This window comes from Mixophyes fleayi, chromosome 4 (assembly GCF_038048845.1).
Source record: "Mixophyes fleayi isolate aMixFle1 chromosome 4, aMixFle1.hap1, whole genome shotgun sequence".
Lineage (NCBI taxonomy): Eukaryota > Metazoa > Chordata > Amphibia > Anura > Limnodynastidae > Mixophyes > Mixophyes fleayi.
The window spans coordinates 209937692-209951443 of NC_134405.1; the positions used below are offsets into that span (position 1 = coordinate 209937692).

General features: G+C 38.3%; 1 protein-coding gene across 2 annotated transcripts in view; it reads right to left on the reverse strand.

Moving 5' to 3' along the window:
• Positions 1-13752, reverse strand: part of LOC142152522 (sodium-coupled monocarboxylate transporter 1-like) — a 60333-nt gene that overhangs the window by 18295 nt on the left and 28286 nt on the right. For both annotated transcript variants that reach the window (XM_075209247.1, XM_075209246.1), the window contains 3 exons: positions 12766-12875; positions 12050-12117; positions 7402-7488 (listed from right to left, as the gene is read on the reverse strand). In XM_075209247.1, coding sequence (XP_075065348.1) covers positions 7402-7488; positions 12050-12117; positions 12766-12875 — 265 coding nt within the window. The remainder of the gene's footprint in view (positions 1-7401; positions 7489-12049; positions 12118-12765; positions 12876-13752) is intronic.

The following is a 13752-nucleotide window of genomic DNA, read 5'->3' on the forward strand; positions in this document are numbered from 1 at the left end:
ATAAAAAGGTAACTATCCACCATTAGTTAGTAAGATCCATCAGGATTTAGCAGACTGGGGAAAATACTTCATATAATGGATAGGTAAAATCCTTGCAGTTAAAATTCTGAATCAGAATATCAATGACCTCCAAACAAGTTGCAACAAATGTATCTGGAAACATAAAAAAGAGCAATACTGGCCAAGGCTCCTGTTGTGTGGGGCCTGGGGTTACTCTTTCTGCAGATATTATGATGCCACATGTTTGAGACAGTTTGTGGCCTGGCACACTAAACCACAGGGAAAATGCTCGGTAGACATAGAAAATTATTTGATAGGATTAAATTCCCTTGCAATATATACTGAAATTAATCCTGTCTGTACACACAGTTGTTCTTATTATCATCAGCATCAACATTTATGTATATCGCGCCAGCAGATTCCGTAGCGCTTTATAATTGGGAACAAACAGTAATAAAACAATACTGGGTAGTACATACTAGAGATGGTCACTGACCCCCGTGTTTTGGTTTTGGATTCGGTTTTGGATCTGGATTACCGTCGTGTTTTGGTTTTGGTTTTGCAAAACCGCCATTGCGTGTTTTGGTTTTGGTTTTGTTTGGTTTTGTTTTGCTATTTTTTTGGAAAATCCATGTTTTTGGGCCTAAATTAACCCAATTTAGTGCTCCAACTGTTTTAGAGAAAAGTAATCTAATTGTTGAGGTAATAAATCATCCAAAAAAACAGTTTAATTCTTCGTTGGTAGGCCTATTTTACACACAAAACAGATTGTCTTCCTCTCCATCTATGCATATTGGCAATGCAGCCATCGTCTTTGAATGTATATTACACCCTACACTTATAGTTAAATATGTAAAGAAATGGAAAAAGGCCCCCCTCCACTTGTATAAAATACCAAAAAATTCAGCCATTATAGACTGTACAATATTAATTGACATGGAGAAAGACAGTTTGGTTTCTGTCTCTCTAGGCCCCCCTCCACTTGTATAAAATACCAAAAAATTCAGCCATTATAGACTGTACAATATTAATTGACACGGAGAAAGACAGTTTGGTTTCTGTCTCTCTAGGCCCCCCTCCACTTGTATAAAATACCCAAAAATTCAGCCATTATAGACTGTACAATATTATGAAAAATGGACAAAGCCAGTTTAGGGTCACTCTGTCTATGACACCCTACCCTTAAGGATAAATTGCCCTAACAGCAGCCTTTCAAGATGGTATGTGATATGGAAATGCCACAAGTCCCTTTCCTCTTTGGGGGTAGATTGCACCCTACACTTACATAGAAAGTTATAAAAAGATGTTATCGGCATCATCTTCAGCTTAATCCTCACCCTCATCAGTGTGTACGTCATCATCACACACTATCAATTCATCGCCGCTTGAATCCGCCATTAGAGAACAGTCAGTGCTTGGATGTCTTGGATGGTGAAGGCCTTCCTCGTGGAAGATGTAGTTCATTTTTATAAACATCATTTTCTCCACATTTTTGGGAAGTAACCTTCTACGGCGATCACTGACTAAGTTCCCTGCTGTGCTGAACACTCGTTCAGAGTACACACTGGAGGGTGGGCAGCTTAGGTATTGCAAAGCAAGTTTGTACATGGGTTTCCAAATGGCCTGCTTTTCTTCCCAGTAAGGAAAGGGACTGTATGACATTTCCATATCAACTACCTCTTGAAAGTAATCCTCCACCATCCTTTGCATGTTTATACTCATATTGGATGGAGTTATGGGCAAAGTGACCCATTTTTTGGAAAAATCCTTCAAACCAGCCCAGATGTTAAATTGTTCTGGTCTGCCCCCTGTGTCTTTCCTGCTTCTTTTTTGGAAATTTAATGTTTTAGGAGCAACAGCTTGAGAAAGTGAAGGAGGACAAGTCGTCAAGCCGAGGCCCAGTTCAGCGGCCAACTTGCTGAGCAATAGCTCCTTGCAAAAGTTCACATCTTGCTCATTTACAAGTAAAGACTCAATGTAGGTTTTAAACCTTGGATCAAGCACAGTGGCCAAAACGTACTGATCCGAGTTCAAGATCTTAATAACTCGAGGATCATTGTGAAGCGAATTAAGTACTTGATCGACAAGGCCAACATACTTTGCTGAATTGCTTGCTTTCAGCTCCTCCTTCATTTTCTCAAGCTGCTTTTCCAATAGTCTAATTAAAGGAATGACTTGGCTCAAACTAGCAGAGTCTGCACTGACCTCACATGTCACAACTTCAAATGGTTTCAGCACCTTGCACAGCACTGAAAGGATTCCCCACTGTGCAAGAGTGAAATACATCCCCCCTCCTTTCCCAATGTCATGGCTTGTGCAATATGCTTGGAGGGCTTTGCGCTGTTCCTCCATCCTCTGAAGCATGTACAGGGTGGGATTCCACCGAGTTACCACCTCTTGCTTAAGTTGGTGGCAAGGCAAGTTAAACTGCTCTTGGAGCTGCTGTGGCTGAATGCCTGAAATGGCCTGAAATTTTACGGGCCACCGAAAGCATCTCCTGCACCTCACGGTTATTTCGTAGGAAGCTCTGCACCACCAAGTTGATGGTGTGAGCAAAACAGGGAATATGTTGGAAATCACCCAGCTGTAATGCTCGCACTATATTGTTGGCGTTATCTGAAATGACATACCCTGGGGAGAGTCCGAGTGGTATAAGCCATGCATCAATCACATCTCTCAGTTTGCGTAACACATTGACAGCCGTATGCCTGTTAGTAAAGCCGGTGATACAAAGAGTGGCCTGCCTGTGACAAATGTTACGTAGTGGTGTACATGCTGCTGCTGTTCCTGCTGGTGAAGGTGAATGACCAACCCAGTGGGCTGTCACAGTCATATAGTCTTTGGTTTGGCCACTTCCACTTGTCCACATATCTGTGGTTAAGTAAACAGTGGGCAGAATGGCATTTTTCAGCGCAATCTCTACATTTTTACACACTTTTTGGTATAGTTGTGGAATAGCTTTACAGGAGAAATGGTGTCGCGATGGAATTCTGTAACGCGGACACAAAAGCTCAATTAACTGTGAAAAACCAGCTGCGTTTATTGTGGAGATTGGACGCAGATCTAAAACTAACATTGCAGCCATGGCGTCTGTGATTCGCTTGGCGACTGGGTGACTGCTGTCATATTTGCTTCCCCTCGCAAATGATTGTTTCACAGTTAATTGCTGAAATGTAGGACTGCTCATTTTATTAACCTGCCTCTGGGATGACGATTCACCCCCAGCAGCAGCAACAGCAGCAGCAGGACTAACGCTTTCTTCAGAGGAATCAATAATAGTGCCGGAGTCATCCAGCCTTAAGTGGGATGCCGGGCTAACTCCGAGCGCTACTGAGGATATTGATGAGGATGGTGTGGTGGGTGTATTTTGTAGCCGTCGGTATGTCGGTGAGCGGAGGGTCTTAGCTGATGAGGGAGTGCTTGTATTCTTTTGGGAAGAACTTTCAGCTTTTCCCAACACTTTGCCATGAACTCTCGTTAAATGGCGTAACATAGACGAGGTTCCAAGATGGTTAAGGTCCCTCCCTCGACTGACTGTGGCTTCACATACACTACAAATGGCTATACAATTGTTGTCTGGATTTGGGTAGAAATAATTCCACACATAAGAAGTGGATTTTTTTGTTTTATGCCCAGGCATGACAATGGCCTTTTTCTTGTCACGTGCCAGAACTGCTGCCACTGGTGCAGGACTTACACAAACAACCTCATCCTCATCAACATCCTCATTAGCGCCCTCGTCGCCTACACAAATCTCCCCCTCATCCTCTTCTAATTCCAAAGTGGCATCCTCAATTTGGGTATCACCGGCTACACTCGGGCTATTAAGGCACACATCAGCAGAATGCTCACGATTAGACATCCCACTGTTGGATGGACTCTCCACAGGGATTGTTGTCATTTGTGAATCATAGCAAATATTCTCCTGTAATGCCTCACTGTTATCTTGCAGCTCGGCTTTGACGCGTAACAGTAGTTGTGCACCAATTGTAGGCTGGGTAACTTTTTGGGATCTGCCACTAATAGCCAAAGGTGAAGGCCTCATTCTCTCTTTGCCACTGCGTGTGTAGAATGGCATGCTTGCAATTTTTTTTTTATCGTCACTTAACTTTTGCTCAGTTACACTTCTTTTTAGCTTCAATACAGTAAAAAAATTTTGGGTTGTTGTTTTTTGCACTAATTTGAAAACACTCTAATGTTTGACATCGCCTTGGCCAGATGACGTACTGGGGACACTAACATCAGGACTGGTGACAGAACCTGGTTGCTCATTCAGATCATATGTGGACTGCTTTGAATCCATTCTGAGCGCAAACCACTGGGGAGTGCTAAAAATTATTTGGTAGATACTGCTGACAGATATGACTTTTGACAGCCAGAAATATTAATGCAGAATTAGGGAGGACACCCCAAAAGCACTGAGGAGTGCTAAAAATTATTTAGTAGATACTGCTGACAGATATGACTTTTGACAGTCAGAAATATTAATGCACAATTAGGGAGGACACCCCAAAAGCACCGAGGAGTGCTAAAAATTATTTAGTAGATACTGCTGACAGATATGACTTTTGACAGCCAGAAATATTAATGCACAATTAGGGAGGACACCCCAAAAGCACTGAGGAGTGCTAAAAATTATTTAGTAGATACTGCTGACAGATATGACTTTTGACAGCCAGAAATATTAATGCACAATTAGGGAGGACACCCCAAAAGCACTGAGGAGTGCTAAAAATTATTTAGTTGATACTGCTGACAGTTATGACTTTTGACAGCCAGAAATATTAATGCACAATTAGGGAGGACACCCCAAAAGCACTGAGGAGTGCTAAAAATTATTTAGTAGATACTGCTGACAGATATGACTTTTGACAGCCAGAAATATTAATGCACAATTAGGGAGGACACCCCAAAAGCACTGAGGAGTGCTAAAAATTATTTAGTAGATACTGCTGACAGTTATGACTTTTGACAGCCAGAAATATTTATGCACAATTATGGGGGACACCCCAAAAGCGCTGGGGAGTGCCAAATATTAAGAAAAAATAATAAACCTCTATCCTCCTCTCTGCACTAGCGATTTTGGTTAGAGCAATTGCAAGAACAATATTGTATTCTCTGTCCCTGCTCTAATTAGCCTATGACTACACCCTGCTCTCTCCCTCTGTCAAATGGCGATGGATTGCTGTGGAGGCGTGTATTTATAAAGTTGAAGTATCGCGAGAACCGAGCCCCGAGAGCCGACGACGTCACGATGACGTTCGGCCTCGATTTGGATTCGGAACGGGCGGGAGAGTACCGAGCTGCTCAGCTCGGTACTCGGATACCCAAAGTTCGGGTGGGTTCGGTTCTCGGAGAACCGGACCCGCCCATCTCTAGTACATACAGACAGAGAGGTAAGAGGGCGCTGCTCCCAAGCTTACAATCTATGGGACAATAGTTTGATACACAAGTGTAAGTGCTACATCACATTGCATATTTGTCCAGCTAAAATGCAAAGGCTACAAAGTATTTAGTGGGCTGTATGCTCAGTCACACACATGTTGGTCAGAGGGTTGTTGTCTTGTGTTAGCTGTGCATAGGGTGGTATTAGGGTAACCTAGGAAGATTAAGAGTGGTAGAGGAATGTTATAAATTTGTCTGAAGAGGTGGGTTTTCAGAGAACGCTTTAAGGTTTGAAGACTTGAGAAAAGTCTTGTGGTACAAGGGAGTGAATTCCACAAAGTGGGAGCAGCCCGAAAAAAAGTCCTGTAACCGAGAATGGGAGGAAGTGATGAGAGTAGAAGAGAGACACTGATCTTGTGCAGAACTGAGGTGTTGAGTTGGGAAATATTTTGAGACAAGAGAGAAGATGGATGTCGGGGCAATTTTGTTGATGGCCTTGTATGTTAGTAGAAGAATTTTATAACGGATTTGCTGAAAAACAGGCAACCAATGTAGAGACTGACAGAGTGGCTCAGAGGAAGAACGATTTGGAAATAAAACCAATCTAGCCACTGCATGCATAATAGATTGTAGGGGCTTGAGTCTGATTTTGGGAAGACCAGTAAGGTAATTACAATAGTTGATGTGGGAGATGATTAGTGCATGAATTAAAGTTTTCGCAGTGTCTTGTGTGAGATATGTGCGTATTCTGGAAATGCTCTTACCCTATCTATCTAAGGCAATGTTAATAGGAGTATCCACCTGTCAGTTCATCCCTCATCACTGTTATCAGTTTGGGTTCACCCTCGCCTACTTCCTGTACAGTGAGATTAGATTGCCTCCGTGTGGTAAGGAGTAGGTATCACACATTTTCATCACGTAATAGAGGAGCTCATCCCATTGTCATTTAGTGAATTACAAGAGGAAAGCCCGATTCCGAATAACAAATTCTACCAATATTTTATAATACCTCACTTTGTCCATTCCAGTCTTAAAGAAGACCCAGTTTGAAATCTCTCCTCAATTGAATGTATTTGTACATACAACATCACAAGAAAGGTTCAATCTCCCTCCTCTACCACACTGCCTTGGCTCCAGAAGCTTCAGTTTTGGAATCTCATGAATTGGAAAGAAACACATCATGGGCGCTGCTCTACAGGAGGAGGTTTGGGACAAAATTTGTGAACGTATAGCAAACAGCTTTATTAGTGTCGCTATCAAGGAGAATACCTTTAAAGTATATTTCAAATGGTAGCTAGTACCTGAACAATTACAATGCATGTATCCACACACCTCCAACCAATGCTGGCAAAACTGACACCTCCTGCCTTCACATTTTGTGATCTTGCTTTTTAGAAAGATATACACATATTAATCTCAAATGTTATTGGATTGATTCCAGAGCTCATTCTCACAAACATGCTCAAATGTGCAGCAGTAACAAATATCAACAAAGTTACAGATAGGCGCATAATGCATATTTCTTGCAGTGCCAAATGTTTGATTAGAAAAAAACAATCTATGCCTACCCTTAAAGAAGTGAATAATCATGTCTGGAATACATTACTTGTCTACAGCATAGCACAGTCAAAAAATTCCACAAAGTATGGGACTGGGTTATAATTACCAAACAGTTTCAGTACCAGGTTCTTCTTAACACATGTCTTGGTGACAATCCCTGACTCCCTACCAGTGCCGTCTTCTCAGCCAGCACCAGTTAGTGAGAGCTTCCATTCCTTTCCTTCCGCAGCTTAGAGCACAGTAAAGGTGAGGATGGTGTGTAGGCTGGCATACGATGAATAAGAGACACCTAAGAGTGCACGCACACAGTGCTGCTGGACTCTATGCCAACAATGACACTCATCACAGATGGAGCAAATGTATCTTGTATCAAGTTTACCGAATAACCAATCCTTCCCTGGAATGAGTCCATGTTTCAAGTGGCGCCCGCATTGTTAATATATATATATTACTCACCAAAGGATTGCAGAAAGGAAAAAACATCCCAAGGGAAAAGAGTCCAAGAAGTGGACCTCCAATCATGGCAAATATAGATAATGCTGCCTGCAAATTAATAAGACAGTACATTTATTTTGAGTTATGTTTGTATACAGAAACATTATAGAAAAACTTTATCAAGACTAATTCAACCTCACACTTGCCCCACTCTACTTATAAAGAGAACTTACAACCAATGTTGAATACAGGTGTATCTTTTTTTTAAGTTGGATATGACTGATAATTAAACATCTTGTAAACAGTTCATTTACGTTTTTATTATGTGTTGTCATGACTCCTACCAAAATTATGTACATGATTGTAGGAAACATGATGCTTTCACTCCAAAGAACCTTAGAATGACACTACATACTGTTCATTTATTAAAGCAATAGATAGCCCAATACCATTCCTTTACACTCATTAAAGGGAAATAAAATAGAAAATTGGTGCATTAATGTAGCTGAATGAATCTAAACAATCTGGTCACATGTGCTGATGTTCAGCTGAGATTACTACATTGAACTAATGTGAGAATTATTTTCTCTATGGGAATTACACTGTCTGTACTCACTGACTATTTGTTACATGTGCTGAATCACAAATACTACAATCAATGTTCAGGTCAGGCCAATACATGCAACAAATGCCGGTGAAGAGTCCAAGAGCCTGATTCATCTTTGAACGCAACTTGCGTTTAAAAAAACTCACATGTAATATGCACGTAGGTCCGCTCGTATTAAAGTACAAACTGATCTCTAGAAATGTTTCCATTTGAATCTGGATAAGTACGCTCTGGCTATACGTTACTTGCCGTGTTCATACAGACAGAAGAGACTGCAGGATACGCACAAGCATATATGCAATATAAAGTGACATTAGAAAGCATGCAAATTTTTTTTTTATCAAAGCAATGTAAAACTATTAATACTATAATCATTAAAAAATATGTTAAAAAAATAGTACAGGAATTTTTTTAAATGTATATTTTTTCTTTGTATTTTTCATTTGTTCTTGTATTTTTTATATTTCTAATAAACTTTTTGGGATTTTGGTTTGCTAGTGCTGGTCTGTTAGTTTCATTTCAACAATTGAGGATATGCAATATGTTTTATGGACTATGCCCAGCACTTTTCTGTTATTTTTTGGCAGCTATTTGAGTGCATCCCCTTCTACCTATTTTTGTAAAAATATATATATATATTGTTTTACATGAACTACATAAATCAGGATGTTAATGCGTACTGAACATGAAAAGCATTTTTACTGTTTCTCTTACTTGCAAACACATGTTGTGGCATGCATACGTGGCAATCATCACTATCAATTGGCACTTACACCTGACCTGTTGTGATGATATGGCTATAAATTATGTACCTAATAGATGCCCAAAGTCTCATTGGTGTTATTGCGACGGTTATTGAAATACGCACATTTGGTTCCTTTTTTTCACAATTTATACAATATTTGTACAAGAATTCCCGCACAGAATTGATGACTATTAATAAAGAAGGAGATCCGATAAATGACTAGGGGCAATTAAGTATTACTTCGGCACGAGAAGTTGTCAACCAAATACGTAAAGGAGTAATAAACTTTTCCGACATTTGTTCCAAGTTTGATTTTATTAATGTCCCTACTTTATCTATTCTTCAAATGCAACACTATGTGGTTTCAGTGATTTCTAAGCTTGTTTTGATAGATTGGGATAACCCTCTTGATTCTGTACTGGTAAATATTAAATTCACGAATAAAGCTTTATCAAATTACTATAAACTTTTATGTATACCTCATTATAATAGTAATAGACAAACAAGTATGACTAAATGGTTGACATATTTTCCACATATACACTTTTCTACTATTCAGGAAACATTTTTAAATTGTAACTGCTCTTTAACATCAAGCACATATCAGGAAATGTTTTTTAAACTTTTCTATAGGGGATACCTATCACCCAAGAGATCCCATAATATAGGGATCAGTAATGTTTCAAACTGTCCAAAATGTCACAAATCAGATGCTTCACTATATCACTGTTTATGGGACTGTCTTTATATAAAATGATTTTGAATTCAAGTTAAGGAATATGCTACAGCAGAATTATTAAACTTTGTTCCGTTATCTCCTGAACGGGCCCGTCTTAGGGATTTTGGATACGTCTTTTAAATGTTCTAAAGAAAGTAAGAAATTACTTGTTATTATTTCAGCAGTTGCAAAAAAAATGTATCTTACCATCTTGGCTACACCCCCAACCCCCTTCCCTAATGTTATTTAAAGATAAGATGGCATATGTTTTTAAAATGGATTGGATAAAAACATCCATACACAAAGAGAAACAGGTGAAGAAATATTTAAAATATTGAGGTGAAGAAATGTTGAATATATTGGAAAGTTACATAAATTAATTGGATACTAAATGTCAGATTTATAAAGGTTTTAAATCTACAAACTGGTATAAAATTAAAGTCTTAAATAACGATTTGCCTATTGATATGTGAATTTTATATATGGGGACAGGGGGCCACGACGGAAACTGATAATTGTCTGGGTAGATATAATACATAAAGATAATTTTGTAAATGTTATATTTGTCGTATGATCCACATTTTTGGAGGAAGAATATATACAGTTTGAGTGGTCCTTTTCTTCAATGTACAAAAATTATATTATAAACCATGTATGTTTTAAAAGGTTTTGTATGTATCATATATTTTGAGTTCATTGAAAATTAAACAATGAAAAAGGAATTAAAATGCCCAGAACTTGAATCGGATGAATGTGTGTCCCCTCCACCTGGGCACGCCCTTACTGTACATTGCCTATGGGCATCCATCTACTCCTGCCCCTGTTCCGCCCTTCAAGTTTTATGCAGTTGGAAGTTTCATATTTCATTTAATTATTTGCCAGCTACCTAGTCTTATACCACCAATATCTTTCCTTTCCAGTGTGTGCTTTCTTATATGTTTTTAAATATTTTTAAAATTTATGTATGCATCTATATTTCATTTTTTGCATAATTTGGTGTTCATGATAATGACTATTTTGTCTTTTGCTTTTTGTTTTTTTATACTCAGCAGTGCACCCTTATTTATATTGTTTAATATTTAAATGCTTAATTTATTTTTTAATTTGACGGCTAGGAACTAAACACAGCTCAAGCTTTCCATATCATCAACACTATTGCAACAGAGAAGTGCTGTAGGCATGCAGGTTCAAGATAACATCACACAGTACTTATTAGGGCGTAACTACTCCAGATGCACAATTGCACAATGGAAAAATACATAATTACATGGCACATCTTATAGTAACAAATGTACAGAGACTGGGAGCTCTATTGATTGGACAATGACCATTTCTGTTGCTACTGTCACATCGAGACATTGTTTATTAACACTAGGTTCATTTATTAGCAGTGCATGAAACAATGGTTTTGGGTTGCCTTCCAGTTATGTCAGGCGTGTGTATATATATATATATATATATATATATATATATATACCTATATATATATACAACAATGCGGGTTGTTTATTATTTTTATCTTAGGTACTGCCGATGGTAATTCCGGCTGTAGTGCCGGCATTGCCATTTTCAAATTAATGCTTTCTATTGACATTGTGACCTGTTGACAGTCCCATTTTAACTGTGGCAACATAATGAACATGTCGCTATTATGAGTATCGACAATTTCATTGTCACCTTTTCGTACCCAGCCCTTTTGGATCTCGTGGACTCCAAAAAGCAGTAAGTGCTTATGAGCTGGACCCACTTCAAAGTGAGTGGGCAGAAATTCAGGTATAATATTGCCCAACTTCGACCATTGTGATTACAGACAGTAACAGACATGGAGCCCTGTCATGGGCCCCCCACTATCTGTCACCTCTGTCCCCACTATGGGCAGTCCTGCATAAACATACTAGGATTATATTTAGATAAGAACCAAGTTACATATGTGTGGATGTTCAAAATATGCTTGTGTACCTCCAAAACTCTTTCCTCAACAAGACCTGTTCTGAACATAATTATGTGTTCTAGCACAACGCAGTATGTCTTAAAACAAAGTTGCCCAGTGTTTGTGTGCTACATGAAAAACAGGCAGCATTTTATATGCTTTTACATCCCTTGCCCCTCACATGGCAAATTTGCACCCTGTCATTGGATTTTTTCCTAAATCAAATTTTCTGTTCCTCCTCTGTCAGCTCTGCTAAGGTTTGAAGTCTTGGCTCAGGGGGTAATTTACTAAAGCATGTAACTTCTCACAACTTGGCTGATTTGAGTTTGTCGCTAAAGTGCCCAGACATGTGGGTAAAGAAAAATATAGGTTCCCCCACCCCGCAAAATTCATATGACAGAATGGAGGTAATCTTGAATCCAACGTGTTAGTCCCCACTAGTCCATACTTTTCTTTTAGATTGGGAAAAGCTTTATAATAAGCTCTGAAGGTGAAACAAATGCAAAATGGTTATAGTAATTAGGTGCATGTAGAAGTAATGTATGTGGAAAATAATATCCTTATGCAGCTATACAATATGGTGAGACATGGACTGGAAGCCTTCACATACATATCTGCATAGGTCAGACATAAATAAAACATAACAAAAATAAGTAATGAGCCTTTTACCTGGATCACACTTCCCATAAATGATGCAACTGCTGCCATTGCTATACACAGTATGCCAAACAATGTAGCTGGAGAAAATATAAAAACATTTATGATTAGAGAAGGTTTAGACATTCTAGTTATATTTGTTTCAGTGTAATTCGCAAGGGGAATGTTCAAACACAATTATGGTAATTTTCCCTCCCCGAGAGTCACCCATTCTCACACACTAAATATAAGCTGCAGTTAATAACAGAAACCTATCGTCAATATGTGGGAGCCGGTCAGCACCCAAGAACTGTTATAGTACATACTGAATCTTTAAAACCAGTTACACTGCCTCAATAAAAGAAAGATGTCAAACAGTCTGGTGAAATAATCTCCAGGAGATGTAAAAATATATATTAAAAAAGTAATTTACATCAGATCTGGGGGTAAATGTATCAAGCTGAGAGTTTTCCGGCGGGTTTGAAAAACCAATCAGATTCTAGCTATCATTTATTTAGTACATTCTACAAAATGATAGCTAGAATCTGATTGGTTGCTATAGGCAACATCTCCACTTTTCAAACCCGCCGGAAAACTCTCAGCTTGATACATTTACCCCCTGGGCTCTACTTCTAGCGTCCTCACTCCTTCACAAGTCCCCTTCCTTTCTTTTGTCTCCAATGTCTAGCACCAAATCCAGCATGCAAGTAGACATATTTGAATGATAATAATTTGTAATAGAAACTCACTCATTCCTTTCGACAGCCAGGACAACTTGTTTTCAGAGAGATTTGTGTACGGTTTTATAAGGTCTTCCACAGTCACTGCAGCCAATGCATTGATACTTGATGAGACTGTGCTAATGAAAGGAACATTTCATAGATCACATGTAAATAAATATATGCAATGATAATAAATTCATTATCTCCTATTTTAAAATTGGGGTATTAAAGTACCTGATTGCTCTGTCTGAAATCAGTAAATGGACTTTAATGCAGATTATACTTTGGGAATATCCAACGTGACAGTATAGAGTGACCGAGTGCTTGTGAATCAAATAATTATATCTTATTAAAATACATATATAAGAAAGAAAAAAATGCTTATTTGTGCAATCAGACCTTTCTCTCTACTTTTAAAATGCCTTTATATAGTCTCACAGTTCAAACGTAAAACTAAAGTCCATCAAAATCTTGAGAAATTCATATCTTGTTCTTGTCGTGAATGTTGCTTTTCTTCTTTTGTTTTTCAATGTAACATGAATAAATCAAAAGATAAAAAGCATCATAGTGTAGTCTGCATACTTATATATTATATCCTCTTAATTCATATGAAACAGATAAAATCTACATTTACATTTTAATCCCCTGGAACACAATCTTTATTCCATTTTAATATGAAAAAAGGGAAATATGGTCTCTTATTAGATGGTTTAAAATGTATCCAAAAACAGAGAAAATGTGTTCTCTTTTACCGAAATCTGGATATTAATTAATAATAATTAATATGCACTTTTAAATTGCTGTTCCATTATGTCAAACAGTTATTAGCAAAATATTCTTTATTACCAGACAGACACTAGATTTCAATATAAAATATGACACACTGTAAAATCACTCCTAAAATCGCAGACACCGGTGTAGACGGACTCTTAGATAGTTGGAAAATAAACACGTAGGGGGAACATTTTTACCGGTAGTACAGTAAAAATATCCGCTGATTTTTGCTCACAGCTC